Source organism: Arvicanthis niloticus, chromosome 2 (assembly GCF_011762505.2).
Source record: "Arvicanthis niloticus isolate mArvNil1 chromosome 2, mArvNil1.pat.X, whole genome shotgun sequence".
Lineage (NCBI taxonomy): Eukaryota > Metazoa > Chordata > Mammalia > Rodentia > Muridae > Arvicanthis > Arvicanthis niloticus.
In genome coordinates, this window is record NC_047659.1 from 126295655 (window position 1) to 126310917 (window position 15263).

The window sequence follows — 15263 nt, forward strand, 5'->3', positions numbered from 1 at the left end:
GAGGCCGAGAGGTCATGTCTTTAACCCCAAATGCGAGGCTGACAGCGTAAACTGGAAACGGGGTAAGGCTACTCTCAAAGTCTGTTCCCATACTTCCTCTAGCAAGGCTGTACCTCCTAAAGGTTCCACAGCCTCCCCAAACAGCACCAGCAACTGAGAGCCAAGTGGTCACGTATGTGAGCCTATAGGGGGGACGCTAATCAAAGCACCACAGCCATTAAGTTCCATATGCCTGGGGGTCCAGGACTGGGAGACAACTCTCCAAAGGTCTTCATCCTTCTCACCAGTCCAACTTTGCAGCTTCACATCCACACAAGCGGATTCCTTATAGTCAGTCTTTCTACATACGCATGAGTGCATAGCCCCCCCCCACGATTTGTTCCTGTTTCTCTAGAGAACCCTAATATGCTATTCAAATTCTAAATCAAGATGTGCTTTTAGAAGACATTCATATAATACTGAACCCAGTTGCAGGAGAAACGGCATGTTACCTCTACATCCTAGTCTACTGTATACAAGTGTGTGGATATCATAGAACACAGACAGGAGACCAGGGAAGGGTGCTATCACAAGGTGAGAAAGGGTAAAATGCAGGTAATGGATACACGTCATGAAAAAAAGTTACTTTTTTCTAGTTTTAACTCTATCATCTCTTTATCTCTTTTCCTTTTGTGTGTGTGGACAAACATAAAACGTAATTGCGAGTGAAAGTGTAAAATCCAAAGTGAAGCTCTATGGTGTCTGAATGGCTGTTCTAACTGTGCAGGAGTTCACTGAGATGGACAGACTTTGGATCTAGGCAAGGGCTTGTTTGAGTGGTTATATAAATCTGTGGGATGTTTTTATTTGCAAAGTCTATAATAAATTGATTTTTATTTTTTAAAAAAACAAGCATTTATGGGCTGTTTTGGGTAATAAGAACTAGACCTAACATATAGTTTAACATAAAAATATTAAAATTTCCAGGATAATTTGTTTATGCAGTTATCTTAAATGCTGAGACTTTTGCCCAGGGATATCTTAGAAAATTATTCTTGGGCTGGAGAGATGGCTCAGTGGTTAAGAGCACTGACTGTTCTTCTAGAGGTCCTGAGTTCAAGTCCCAGCAACCACGTGGTGGCTCACAACCATCTGTAATGGGGATCCAGTGTCCTCTTCTGAAGACAGCTACAGTGTACTCACATACAGGAAATAAATAAATAAATAAAAATAAATAAATCTTTTTTAAAAAAGAAAAAGTTATTCTTATACTCCTTCATATACACTTGAAGAAAGTCAAGTGAATAAACCGAGGTAAACATGTACATCTCAATTTATCTTATCACTTTCATGATAGTCAGACTTTAGAATCTGCCGCGGTGTCCGTGAACAAATGAATGGAAGAAGAGAAAGTATCATGTACACACAATGGAGTTTCATTTGTTCATAATGAATAATTAGATCATTGTTGGGAAAATGTATGCAATTAGAGATCACTGTGCTTAGTAAAATAAGTGAGACTTAGAGGTTGCGTGTTTCCTCTCATTGGTGGAACATAAGTTACACAAATCCATGAGTACATACACACACACATACACACACACACATACACACACACACATACTTTGATATGAAAGTAGAAAGGAAGAGGGAGGATTGGAGAGGTAAAGAGAAGCAATGGAGCCTGGTAGTGGTAGTACATAGCCTTAATCCCAGCACTTGTGAGGCAGAGGCAAGCAGATCTCTGTGAGTTCAAGGCCAGCCTGGTTTACAGAGCAAATTCCAGGACAGCCAGAACTACAGAAAGCCTGCCTTGAAAAACCAAAAACAAGAGGGCGGGGTGGTGGTGGTGGTGGCGGCGGCTAATGGAGAATGAAATATGATCATGATCAAAATACTCATCACAAGTATGACCTACAAGTTTTTTTTAAGCCGAGAGAATCTAGAACCTCAACCACCTAAAGCCACACAAGTGCTGGAGTCTGATGCAGGAGGATTGTGAGTTCAAAGCAAGTTAGTAAGTTAGTCTGTAACCTCAAGTTCCAGACCAGCCTAGGCTAAATAGCAAGAGTATATATGCATGCACGCATGCATGTATGTGTATGCATATGTATGCATGCATGCATAAGAGACAAGGGACTGGAGAGGTGTCTCCGAGGCTAAGTGCTCTTGTTGTTTTTACAGAGCACCAACGTTGGTTCCTAGCACCCACGTCAGCACCCACTTGGCTTACAAGTGTTTATAACTCCAGCCATAGGGATCCAACGCCTCTAGCATCTATTAATACGTGTATTCATGTCCATCCCCCCCCCATAATTAAAATAAATTAAACACACATGTACAGCAGGGAAACTGATTCTGTATCAAGTATTTCACAATACCTCTTAGGGTTGAGAACGTCCTGCAACACACAATATAAACAACCTATTTCTGTGCTATACAGTAAGGTAGCCAGCCACTCAGTCCATGAGACCACTGAACACCTGGACTGCAGATGGTGTGACTGAGGAGCTAAGTGTTTTATGTGTGTGGGCTGGAGATGGAACCCATGGCTTCCTGTATGCTAACCAGGTGCTCCACTGCTGAATTCCTTGTCCAGCCCCTCATATTTACTCTTCTTTCTGCTTCTTGGGTGTTCTTACCACTACTCCAAGCTCAACAGAAGTTACGAGCCTGTCTGGCTCACAGGGAAGAATAGGTATTCACAGGCTCTCACTGGAACTTGGGGCTGTATAGGGATTGTTGGCCAAAGTCCCAGAGGTAGTGAGATCTAGCTTTAATAGACTCATGATGCCTTGGGAGGGCCTGATGTCCCACAGATGTGACCTACCTGCTTGTAGGTCTCTGGCCAGGACCAGAGGTACTGAAGCTTGGGCTGGACAGGCTTTTCCCTCTGCTGGGCATTCTTCCCATCATTCCTCAGCAGACTTTCAGAAGCACACTGCCAAAGGAAACCAGAAAAGACAGCTACTCAGGGAACACAGCCCATAGATCCCAGCTTGGATCCAGACACTTGACCAACACCAGGAGTCAGGTTGAAGGCCCACCCCTTTCTTCACAGGCAGACTGCCAGCAAGCTGTAGGTGGCTTGCTTTGCATCAGTCTTTCCCAGGCTGTGGCTTTGCTCCATTCTGAAGAATACCACTGGTCTCTGCCAACTCCGTGTAAGAGCTTTGGAGCTGTGTGTGTGTGTCCCTTCCATGGTGGGTTAGCCTGAATTTTCCCTTCTCTTTGGGTCTGTCTGAACCCCACCCTCTCTCAGGAAGCTTCCTATAAATCTTCAGCCTTTGTTACTGCTGATCCTTCTTTAAGAGCTGGTGGCCTGGGGAACCATTTCTTAGGCCTGGTGTCACATTTTGCTAGTTAGTGGGAGAGAAAGTGGGAAAACACTGAGGTCTCTCCAGGCATGCCCGGGACCATGGGCCACGGTTAGAGATGGGCCAAGGAAGAACCAAGAGGGCTTGGGATGGGAGTCACATATAGAAAGGACACTGAATACAATTAAGAATGCCAAAACTAGAGCTGGAGAGATGGCTCAGACTTTAAAGGTTAGGCTCACAACCAAAATATACGAATGCCAAAAGCATTGGCTAAGGATGCTCAGACTCTGTCAGTATATGTGACATAGTGGTGGCTTGCAAGGCTCTGAGGGACTGGCTGGTCACTCCCCTCCTTGGTGTTCCCTTTCCTCATCTGAGAAGTGGGGATAGCCACATCCAACATTTGGGTTTGATAGTGCCCTGGAAAGGCAGCCCCAGAACCACATTTCTTTCTTGGTCTTGAATATCTTTGTGATGTTTTCCCAGGAACTCTTCCTTCTTCGATTGCTTTCATGGGTTCCTTCCAAGATTTAATTACATACTCATTTCTTAGAAGTTTTCAAATATTCTTTTCTTTTTAAATGACACTATGAACTGAGGATTATGTTCCCCAGGCTGTCTCCTAACTTCTGGGCTTAAGTGAACCTTGTGAAACATTCCCAGTTTGAATGTTTGTTTCATCTGTCATTATCCCACAATCCCATGCTCCTGTTCTCAACATTCAGTGAGGTCCACAAAAGGCCCTACACATGTATCAACAGTGTCTTACTTAGATAATGCTTTTCCAAGACTATGTGAGGGGGCTGGGTTCTCTAATCCTTTTCAGATAGTCTCACTGCTTTCAGCAGGAAAAGATGTAATTTCACCTGTTCGGTTCCATTCAGCTGACCAGGCACTGCCAAGGGAAGGAGTGGTTTACAGACTAGTACGAGGACACAGTGGGTGCCTTCCTTACCATGGAGACACACGTTGCCTAGATGAGGATATTACTCATTAATGCCATGGGAATGACATCCATGTCCTGGAATTGTCCCCACTAAGTAGAGACACAGCCTTGTAGGGATGACAACTCCTCTGTGCTAGCTGCCCCTGCCCCTCCCCTCCATCAGTCTTGCAGCCCTGTGTCATCAACTGGAGAAACAGCATTTGTCTCTGCTGCCTCTGTGCAGAACTTCAGTGTCACAGCACAGAGTTCAGGAACACTGTACTGGCTGGTTTTGTGTGTCAACTTGACACAAACTGCAGTTATCACTGAGAAAGGAACCTCCTTTAAGGAAATGCCTCCATGAGATCCAGCCGTAAGGCATTTTCTCAATTAGTGATCAAGGGGGGAGGGCCCAGCCCATTGTGGGTGGTGCCATCTCTGGGCTGGTGGTCCTGGGTTCTATAAGAAAGCAAGCTGAGCAAGCCATGAGAAGCAATCCAGTAAGTAGCATCCCTCCATGGCCTCTGCATCAGCTCCTGTCTCCAAGTTCCTGCCCTGTGTGAGCTCCTGTCCTGACTTCCTTTGGTGATGAATAGCTATATGGAAGTGCAAGCTGAATAAACCCTTTCCTCTCCAACTTGCTTTTTGGTCAGGATGTTTTATGCAGGAATACAAATCCTGACTAAGTAGGCTGGTGCCCTAGGATTGGCCTGGACAGCCCCTTCCTCTCAGACTTTGGGGACTGGGCAGCTTTGGTGAGGGTGGTGGTCCTGCTGCCTCCTGGGGGCTGCCATTTGCTCACTGCCAGGGCAGCTCTTTCATTTGAGCTGCCATGCTAAGGGTCACGGCTTTATGTCTGCCATGGGTAGCATGGGGGACTAACTCAGAGCCGCTGTGTGACCTCAGACACAGTATGCAGCTTGTGGTGTCTCCTGTGATGAAGGGTCCTAATACTGACTCACTCCACAGGGTCAAAAAGAAGGTTGGAGGTGATCAACTTCCTTGTTTCCAACAAGACCACAACCTTCAGGACCCTTGGGCCACAGGGGACCTGCTCTTGCTGAACACATCTCCAGGACTCTGCAACATTCTCTTCCTGCTCTGGCCAAGGCATGGTAACTCCTGGGGAAGATGAGGCCCAGGTAGCAGCAGTGAAGCTGAGGATAAACAGGTGCTGGCCACATTTGCACAAGAGATCATCTGGCACACATCTGAGCAACAGCCTATGTGCTTAGGCACTGTCTGTGGTGTCCCAGTGAGCGAGTGGGCAGAGTGTTGGAGAAAAGCAGCAGAAACTGCACAGTACCCAGTGCAGGCTGCTCTGCTTCTCTCTAATTCCATTTTCATTGTGGTGACCTCATGTGGAGGATGAGCTGCCTGCTGCTCTGGCAGCAGGTTAGACAGTGCAGAGTTAGGAGGGCCATCTTGTCTTTTGGAATTTTGTGGTTTTTTTTTTCTCTTTTTTTCTTTTTTTTTGTTCTGTTCTAGAGCTTGGAACTCACCCAAAGTGCCCACTCATATCTGTTCTAGCTCCAGTCCTGTTCAAACTGAGAATCTCATCCTGTGAGAGCAACTGTAGATGCAGCAGCTGACAGTGTCTTTGGAGGATAATCCAGAGTTCTCTCCTCAGTCAGGTGAGAAGACTGTGGCCCAGGGCCAACAATCTGTTTGGCAAGTGGGTAGTCCAGAAGGACCAGCAGGTGTATGAGGGCATGCTGGATGGAATGATGCAAGTCTCCAGGAGGCACTCAGATGGGGAGAACAGACTGTTTCCATGGAACCTTAGAAACCTGTTAGAGCCACCAGCTCCCCTCCTGAGTCCTTCGTTCCTGAGATAAGCAAAACCCACTTCCCTTCTCAGTGGACCATTCTTTCTACCCTGCATGAGATGGTGGCCTCCTAAGACTGTTCTAAGAGGGCATAGTACAGCAGCTTCTGGAGAATTAGAGCCTGCTATCTTAAAAGGAACCCAGGAAAGTGGTTGTAAATTATTACAAGGCAGTTGGACCAGGAACTCCAGAGATGATGGGACACAAGAAGTGGACTAGCTCCTTCTCTTCAAAAACAGCAGTGTCAGGCTTCTTGGGAGTTTTGAAGGGAACAGGACATGTCACATAGATGGGGTTCAGCAGGTCTCCCCTTACTGGAGTAGGGCATGTCACATAGATGGAGATTCAGCAGGTCTCCCCTTACTGGAGCAGGACATGTCACATAGATGGGGATTCAGCAGGTCTCCCCTTACTGGAGCAGGACATGTCACATAGATGGGGATTCAGCAGGTCTCCCCTTACTGGCTGTAAGATCTCAAACACATCACTTATTCTAAAGTGTCTGTTCCTACCTCTATTAAGAGTCACTGAATGGAATAAGTAATCACAGGTAAGAAAATGCATAGTTTAGAACCAGTAAAAGAAACCCACCAGAGACTTGGAGAGTCAGTCGATTTAGAGAAATAACACCAGCAGCCAGGTAACAATGAGACATATACAGCTTTATTTAATCTGTAAAAAGTCACACTCTGGAAGAGTGACACCTCTCTTATCTTAGCAGAAAGCAAGGAGTGTGTGAAAAACCTTTTCCTCAGATTTGGAACCATATGACTCTGGCTGGGCTCACATCTGGATACTTCCAGAGTCCTTGTGTGTGGCAGCTTCTTCCCGGAGGTTCTCCCTGGCTGTTATGACCCCTCACCAACAACAGACGGGGGGTGGGAGGGAGCAAAAATATTTCTACCTGGACAGGGCTGCCCTGAGATAGTCCCTTTCCCTCCAATAAAGGGATATTACAAGCTTAGGACCTTCCCAGAAAGTCCCCTTCAAGGTGACCTGGCTTCAGTTATGTCTCTGACAGCTAGGCTCCACTTGTTTATCATGATGGTGTGCTAATAGTCCTTCCTCCTCCCCAGTGAGATCCTCATCATCCATAGCATTTTTAAATATCACTCTGTTTTCTGGGACTGAGGGATGGAGAACCGCTCTCCATCAGACCAGGAGGCACTTCCTGCAGATGCGTGGGTGTCTGGTAAGTGGAATCAGATGCTACAGGGACAGCACTTTCTCTCTGCAGAGCGAAGCCTGGTGCTTTGTTTTCCAGCTTTCTTGGCTAATCTAGAGCTTAGGCCAGTTCTCTGGAGAAAACTCCATGGGGTTCCAGACATCATTCCCAGGCTTCAGATCCCTCCCTCTGACTCACACAATGACAGGTGTAGATCCACGTGGACAGGGGAGGTGACTGCCACCCTGCCTGCTATCTGTGTAACAGGTATCCCTTCTACTGGTCAAGGCAATCAATGGTCCACACAATAACTACAGTCTTGCATATTGCTTAGACCTGCTCTCTCCTGAAATCACTCTGCAAATATTATTTGTTTTCCAAGTGGAACCAAAATCCAATCTTGTGGCCTAACCCACCCAGATATCCACTCTGCATATTTCCCTTAAAAATGCCACTGAGAATTCAAAAAAGTCCCTTTGCAGAAGCGCTACAAGAAAGCATGTCTAAAATCACAGAACTATGCACACACAGACACAGACACGCGTGCTCGCACACACATGGAGTTAGGAATTAAAGAATCTCGTCAGATACATATTTGAGGGAGCATAGGGAAAGGCTGGCAAGAGAAGATATGGAGATCAGATCAGATCGAGATGTTGGAATGTTACAGTAATGGCGTGGGTGTGGTTCGTGGTACATACAAAAGGGTGGAGAGGATGATAGTCCAGGCTACTAGAGAGAGATGCTGTGACCATGCATGAGTGAAAGGAAGTAGAGGCCAGCTGACAGAATGAAATGTTCTATTATGGAGTGGTCATTTCAAGGAGGAGGGACTTGCATGGTCCAGGGGAGGAGCATCTGCTTAGCAAGACACTTCCATGGTCTGGTGTCTGTCCAGGACATCAGGGGACTCACAGGATTCTTGAGTTCCATCTGACTGATTGCTGGTCACAGACCTGCTAAAGGGACTTTCTCCAGAGCCAATGCTACTTGAGGTGGAGTGGGTTCGTGATCGGGCGAGCCGGGTCATGCTGGCAGATGGTACTGTAACAGAGAACCAAGAGGTCAGGAGGAGGAGCCTGGTGAAGCTCAGACACTCTACAAGGTTCAGCAAAGACTTTACCTTTCCCAGCCCACCTAAGATGGTGCCCAGGATGGTATAAGATCCCCCCACTTTGCACTGTTTGCTGGAGGTGAGTGACTGTATGCAAGGCTGCTTTGATCCTCTGCATCTGGATTCTCCTCAGATTCTCCTTCAGAGTAGGATGGGAAACCCTACAAGTAAAGCCTCTTAGCTGTGCCCACGCCATTCATACAGTGATTAGGAAGGTGGCTTTGGGAACAGATAGTGGTCACCAAAACCAGCAGTGCATGCAAGACTAAACCAAAGAGAGAACAACAAACCACACAGGTAGGAAGGTATTTCACAAACACAGTGCAAGCCCGATACAACAAGACTACCATCCGTGTCCACAGGTACTGTTGCCCTCTGGGGAGGAGACACGGATGGGTAGAGGGGGAGAAGGTGTTTTGGAGCTGATCTCCATACAGGGATGAAGTACAGGTTGTTGGGTTCATGGACTGAGAGGGGAGGGACTCTGGGGGTGTTTAATTTAGATCCCTTTTTTGCTGTTACTAATTTAGATTCCTCTTTTGCTACTGTTACTACTTTGACAGTAAGATCCTTTCAGCATTAGCACGGCCTGCACAGGGCCTTCCCTGAAATGACTCAGTCCTTACTAATCTGGATCATCAGTCACTTCTCTGCTCACAGATGCTATTCTACCTGGAGTCAAGTATGCAGGCCCCTTGGATTCCCTGGCCAGGGCTCACACCAAGGATTAGCCAACAGGTGGTGGTGAAGGAGGCTGTCACCTTGGCTGGGGCTGAGAGGCCGCCAGGGCAGTTCAACAGAATACTCTTTTCTTACAGGAGCAGGCTTGCTCTGTAGGATAAACTCTTAGAACACACTGAGCCCTGTTCTATCGGGCTCTCACTGTACAGGGAAACAGCGGACATGCTGCAGGCAGCCAACGCAGCAGGAAGAGCAGAGTTGGGAGGCGGGCAGGGCCAGCACAAGAAGGTACCTGACTCGCTGCTGAGGTGACTGAGCTGCACATACGGGACTGGAAGCAGGATGGACACAGGAAAAGGCAGGTTAGTGAACCACAAGGTAACAACCTTGGTTGCCTAGATGATGCTGACAGAATATTCGGCCAGGGATGAACCTTTCTTTCAAGGTCCCAGAGAAGAGCCTGATTTGAGCACTTTTACGCCACTTCTCTAAGCAGACCAGAGAACCTATTCCACCCTTATGCTATGCAGTCACCCTACCCTGGATTAGGTCCCAGATGCATCGTCAGGTATATTTGGGAAAGGACAGGAACAGGTAAGGGGGGGACTCGTCCTCCTGATGAGCCAGAGGGCTGTGTGGGCTCGGTTGGTAGCAGCTCACAGACGGGGACAACAAAGCCACTCTAGACAAGACACACATGGTCTCCTATATCAGGTCCAGTTCTGAACCCAGGGCCCGACTTCTGAGGCAGCTCATCAATGGTCATCATCCAATGGACAAAGATGGAAATACTGCCTGCTAGGTGGAGGTCAGTACTGGGGTTAAAGGTATTTATCTATTTACTTCCCCCTTGAGAAGTGTAAATTTCTGTGACAAATGAGAACGCTCAGGGGTCTGAGAGGTAAGAGCCCAACATAGCAGCACATGACATACACACGTGTGGACATACACTGCCAGCTCATCTTGTGGCAGCACAGATTTTACTAATGACATCACTCTTTCCTCCTGGAGTTTCTACTTTGTTTCTGAGGACCAGGGGTACATCTGCTGAGGTCAGATGGACCACATACTCTGAGTCGTGGCTAAGGCAGTCAAGGCTTCAGGGGTTAAGATGTGAACCTGGAGTCAGACTTTGAAGGTCCAGCCATGGTTATGCTGTTTCCTGGCTGCCCTAGGAGGCACGCTGAATATTCTTGAGCCTCAGTGTTCTCAGTGTCACTTCTCAAAGACAAGTGTGGTAGCACACACCTTTAATCCCAGTACTTGGGAGGCAGAGGCAGGTGGATCTCTTGAGTTTGAGGCCAGCCTGGTCTACAAAGTGAGAGTTCCAGGACAGCCAGGGCTACACAGATACCCTGTCTCAAACAAGAAAAGAAAAGAAAAGAAAAGAAAAGAAAAGAAAACAAAACAAAATCAGTCTTAGTCTGAGGACATTTAGTCGTCAGCCTAACTTAAACACACGCACAGACAGATGATCGAACTCTGCTGTTCTCTACCTAAAGGCTGGCCAGTGTATGGGTCATGCCCTGAGAATTGTGGCCTCCTCGATGTTAAACTTATCCTATTACCTATAAAATTATAATACACAGAAAACATATGCTACTCACTGTAGCCCATTCCCTGCAGAAAGTACTTGAAGGCCTCGGTGAGCTTCCCAGGCTGTGGGGACAAACAAAGACGGCATTAATTTTTGTGTAGCTAGAGAGGTAGCAATGAGTGTGTGTGTGTGTGTGTGTGTAATTGTGTAATTATTACGAACGCTTCCTTACCTGAACTACTTGGGGCAGTCCTCCACAGTCTGCCATCTACAAGAGGAAGAACACCTAAGTCAGTGGACCTCTGCTGTCAAAAGGGCAGGAATTAATGGTAGGCTCCTTGATGCTAACTGCATTACCTTTGGCTCACTCCAGTGTACTCTATGCCTTGATGCTGGCAATACATGTAGACAGAATCCTGAGAGAGACGCAGGCTGTCCATCCATAGGATGCTAAGGCCTGGCTTTCAGGCCTCTTGTTGGGCTGACAGTGTTGTCAGCTACACTTTTCACCCTGGCTCTGCCTGTACCCAAAGAAGCTAATTGCTCAATCCTTCAGTTAGCCTGAGTACCTGGGCACAGGCATGTGTCACCGTGTCTGCTTTCCCCTTCATCTCTTTATTGTCCTTACTCTATGACAAAGGGTCTGATGCCATCAGGAGGAGAGAGCTGTCCAGCCCCTCCTCACCTTCCCCAGCTGGATGTTGGGGTGCTGCTCTTCACTTTTGAAGGGTTTTCTTCGGGTGGTCTTAGAGCTTTGCTAGTGTGTACTGGAATCCCCTGTAAAATCCTGACTCTTGGAAACCATCTTGGGGATTCTCACTGAATAGGTGTGCAATGAGGCCAGAGAACTAGCATTTCTAACTCCGTGACAGAGGTGGGGCATCTGCCAGTCTGTACTTAACACGGTTCCCAATGCATGCCGGCCAGACAGAAACCAACATCCTCCTTCAAGATGATATGACCTGACCTCAGAGAAGGGGCTATTCCGCTGACTTGCCTCTATTTAAAGGGACACGAAACATCTGGAGAGATGGCTCAGTGGTTTAGAGCACATGTTGTTCTTCCAGAGGTCCAGCACCCATATGGCAGTTCACACACTCTGCAATTCCAGATCTAGGGGATTTGACACCTTTTTCTGATCTCCTTAGACACTACTAGTCCAGTCAAGCACATGGTGTGTACACACACACACACACACACACACACACACACACACACACACACAGAGGCAAAATACTCATAACATAAAATAAAATAATTAAAGGTATCTATATCTATATCTCCCTTGTTTCACTGATGGAATTAAAATCGTATTTAAATGGGAGCCATTATTTAAAGCAGAAGAATGTCACAAAGGCATTAGAATTTGAGCTTAAGAAGGAACAATCTGAGAAAAACAAGCCTGAGAAACAACCAGTTAACCTGACAAATATAAAATGGACTAAACTGGTGTGGCTTAGGACGTTTGCAAAGTTTGGAAGCTAAAACCTGATTAGAAGTAAGACACTGCTGCACATGCCTCTAACGGGAGCCCTTTGACACCGGGGACAAGGCCAGTCCAGGTTACACAGTGAGTTCCAGGCAGGCCGTGACCGTATAGAGAGCTACTGTCTTTTTTAAAGAAGAAAAGGAAGTTGTAGAAGAGGAGAAAGAAGAGGAAGAGAAGGGGTCATAAGACCCTACCCTGCCTAGGGAAGCTAAAGGCAGTGGAGGGCTGGTGAAGAGGAAGCCATCGTCTTCGGTGGTGTGGCCGCTGGTGAAACACTCAAGTTTTAGGGGACAGCTCTGCACCATGCCTGTGTGGATGATCCCCTTCAAGAGCAGTGTGCTCTCTTAGCCAATGAGCCTCTTCTCCAGCCCCCATTAGTTTTTATTAAATTTTAAAAGTTGTGTTTATTTTGAGTGCATGTATGAGTGCACCTCATGCCTGGTGTGTGTGTGTGTGTGTGTGTGTGTGTGTGTGTGTGTGTGTGTGTGTTCAAAGATGATAACTGGTGGGAGTCAATTCTCTTTCAACTCAGGATGTCAGGCATGGCAGTGAGTGCCTTACTTGCTGAGCCATCTAGCTGGCCCAGTGTTTGAGAGACCAGGTCTCGTGCAGCCTGAACTTCCATGCAGCTGACAATGGACTTCAACTCCTGACTTCTTACCTCCCAAGGCTTTTTTTTTTTTTTTTCTTGTACCACCAAATTTGAAGCCATAATTTTTTAAATCCATACTTTAGAGAGGCCCACCGATCATGTGCAGTCCAGAGCACTGTGAGTTCGGCAGCCTCAGAGCGCTACTAAGCCTATGTGTGTTCCGAGAGCTACATGCTGCTGGTGGTAACAGGGCTTCCCTCTGACACACACTTGAGAGAGAGAGAGGGAAGCAGGCAGGAGCCGTGTGGATGGAGATGGAGCAGCAGGCCAGCAGGCCAGTTCCCCAAAAATATGAGGGGAGCTCTGTTTGGACAATGATCACTGGAACTTCTGTCTGGGGGACACTTATGATTCTCTTGACAATCTAGAAATGTATAACAAATATAAGATGGCCTAAGAGAAAAATAAACTGTATCCTTTATCACTAAGATATGTTTAAATATACAACAGGGGCCAGGCGTGGCGGCGCACATCTTTAATCCCAGCACTGGAGAAGGAGAGGCCGGCAGATCTCTGTCTATGAGTTTGAGGCCAGCCTGGTCTACAAAGTGAGTTCCGAGACAGCCAGGGTTGCTATACATAAATACCTTATCTTGAAAAACAAAACGAAACAAAGAACTCAGAATATAAAGCATTCTCAGTGTTACTTTATTTCTTGTAATTTTGTAATGTTTACTTAATTTTGAGTAGAATGGGAAAATGGTTATAACATAAATGGAGGAAAACAGATACAGGTTTATAGATATCTTCTCATTTTTATTTGCCTGTTTGTTTTATAGGCCAGGATAGCCTGGAACTCACTATGTAGCTCAGGCTGGCTTCAAACTTACAGCAATCCTCAGCCTCCTATGAGTTGGAATTATAAGTATAGGCCACCATCTCAGCCATTTTTTTCTCCAGACAGTGTCTCTCTTTGTAGCTCAGGCTAGTCTCAATCTCAATAAGAATCCACTTGTGCCTCCTGAGTGCTGGGATTAAAGGAATGCACCACTATGCCCAACCTCCAGCTCCTTTGACATTATGACCTAAAAGCACAGAAAAAAGACACTAATATTTCACTACATATTTCTTTTTCAGTGGGCAAGTATCAGTAATTTAGGAAATATATTCTCTGGACTGGTGAGATGACTCAGAGGATCAAAGTGCTTGCAGCTGAGCCTGACACTGAGTGACCTCCCTAAGACCCACATGATGAAAGGAGAGAAGGAAGTTGTTCTAACTTCCATGTGTGCCTTAGCATGTGTTGTCTCCCACCAATAAATGCATAAATGTAATTAATGTATTTTTTTCTTATTCTTCCAGGGGGGCGGGGGGAAACCAAAAACACCTATGAGTGGTGAGAAGAGTGTTATACAGTGCAGCTTAAAACACAGAGTTGGAATGTATCTCAGTTATCACAATGGTGAGAGCAAACACACTACCTTTAGCAAAGTTGTATTTATAGGGTCGAGGCGAGAATTACATTCAACCTGAAAAAGAAAACAATTTTATAAATTGCTAGAATTATCACCTTAGTGATCTTACAACCAGATAGATTAGGTCATGTGTGAGGCTTGCTTGGCTAATGACTCAGAGTTCATCTAAAGAAATCACTCATTTCCTTTTCTGATATTTTCAGTCTTTAATGAACAGCATGCTGACACTAAAGTCCATAAGACATGTGGGCAGGTAACTCCCTTCTCAGAGAGGTGAACAGGACTGTAGCCCCGCCTGCCTGCTGGGATCCCCTCCATGCCTTCCCAGCACAAATGGACTATCCAGTGGGCCTAAGCACTGTGTCCACCTCTCTGCTCAGCCCCTCCTGCCTGGAGTGAATGGCTGTCATGCCTCAACCACTGACTCTTCTGACTCAAGGTCTCTGGCTCTCCAGTGTGAAGCTGAATTCTTTGTGACTGTTCCATTGTAATGGTCATCAAGATCAGGGATGACGGCCTGACTCATCTCCTTGTTTGTGATCTTGGACCCTTCTATCCATGAAAGTGTCTTCAAAGAAAACAGTTTGGGAAGATTATCTCTGAGTACATGCCCCATCACTGAGCCATATACCTCCAGCTCTAATAGGTCAGTATTGTAATCAAATACTTGTTATTAAACAACTTTAATTAAATTCAATCACTTAATCAAACACCTTTTCCTTGTTACATTTTCTAAGGATATACACATAGAAGCTGTGATAAGAGCTGAGAATCCAGGAATGTGTGTGACTATACACACCAAAAAGGAAAATGAAGTAAGTTCAAACCGTCACTGCTGTGTGGAATGAACACACAGAAGACCACGTAGGGATTTCAGAGATGGACAAGAAGAGGTGTCTAGAGACGTGCAGTGGTGGAGAAAGGAGGACTGTGCAGGGCACATGTGTCATTGTGGTGGCGAGTGCACAGTGACAACGCACACAGAGGCAAACTGCGGGAGGCCTGCATGAGGCCTGGAGCTGACTGAACTGACAGGGTCTGAGTGCTTTAGCAGAGCAGTGGACATGTGCAGTAATGAAGAGGCAGTGAGCCCTCAGGGAGTGGATCAAGTTACCTAGGCAAGAATCAGCAATTTAGGTGAACTTGGGATCTTGGGA

At 46.4% G+C, this 15263-nt stretch overlaps 2 protein-coding genes across 13 annotated transcripts in view; both read right to left on the reverse strand.

The window, feature by feature from the left end:
• The window catches only part of LOC117704542 (protein NDRG3-like), a 36148-nt gene extending 33224 nt beyond the window's left edge, over positions 1-2924 (reverse strand). Inside the window, exon 1 of the mRNA XM_034496718.2 lies at positions 2810-2924. The gene's annotated coding sequence lies outside the window, so the exon portion shown is untranslated. The remainder of the gene's footprint in view (positions 1-2809) is intronic.
• A 3770-nt stretch (positions 2925-6694) lies between these two features.
• The window catches only part of LOC117702995 (protein NDRG3), a 63995-nt gene continuing 55426 nt past the window's right edge, over positions 6695-15263 (reverse strand). For 8 of the 12 annotated variants that reach the window (XM_034494354.2, XM_034494353.2, XM_076930126.1 and 5 more), the window contains 5 exons: positions 14113-14160; positions 10783-10818; positions 10621-10672; positions 9306-9344; positions 6695-8262 (listed from right to left, as the gene is read on the reverse strand). In XM_034494354.2, coding sequence (XP_034350245.1) covers positions 8081-8262; positions 9306-9344; positions 10621-10672; positions 10783-10818; positions 14113-14160 — 357 coding nt within the window. In that variant the 3' untranslated portion in view covers positions 6695-8080. Of the gene's footprint in view, positions 8263-9305; positions 9345-10255; positions 10369-10620; positions 10673-10782; positions 10819-14112; positions 14161-15263 lie in introns of those variants that run through there. The other 4 variants (XM_034494355.1, XM_034494356.2, XM_076930130.1 and 1 more) reach the window with 2 other exon arrangements.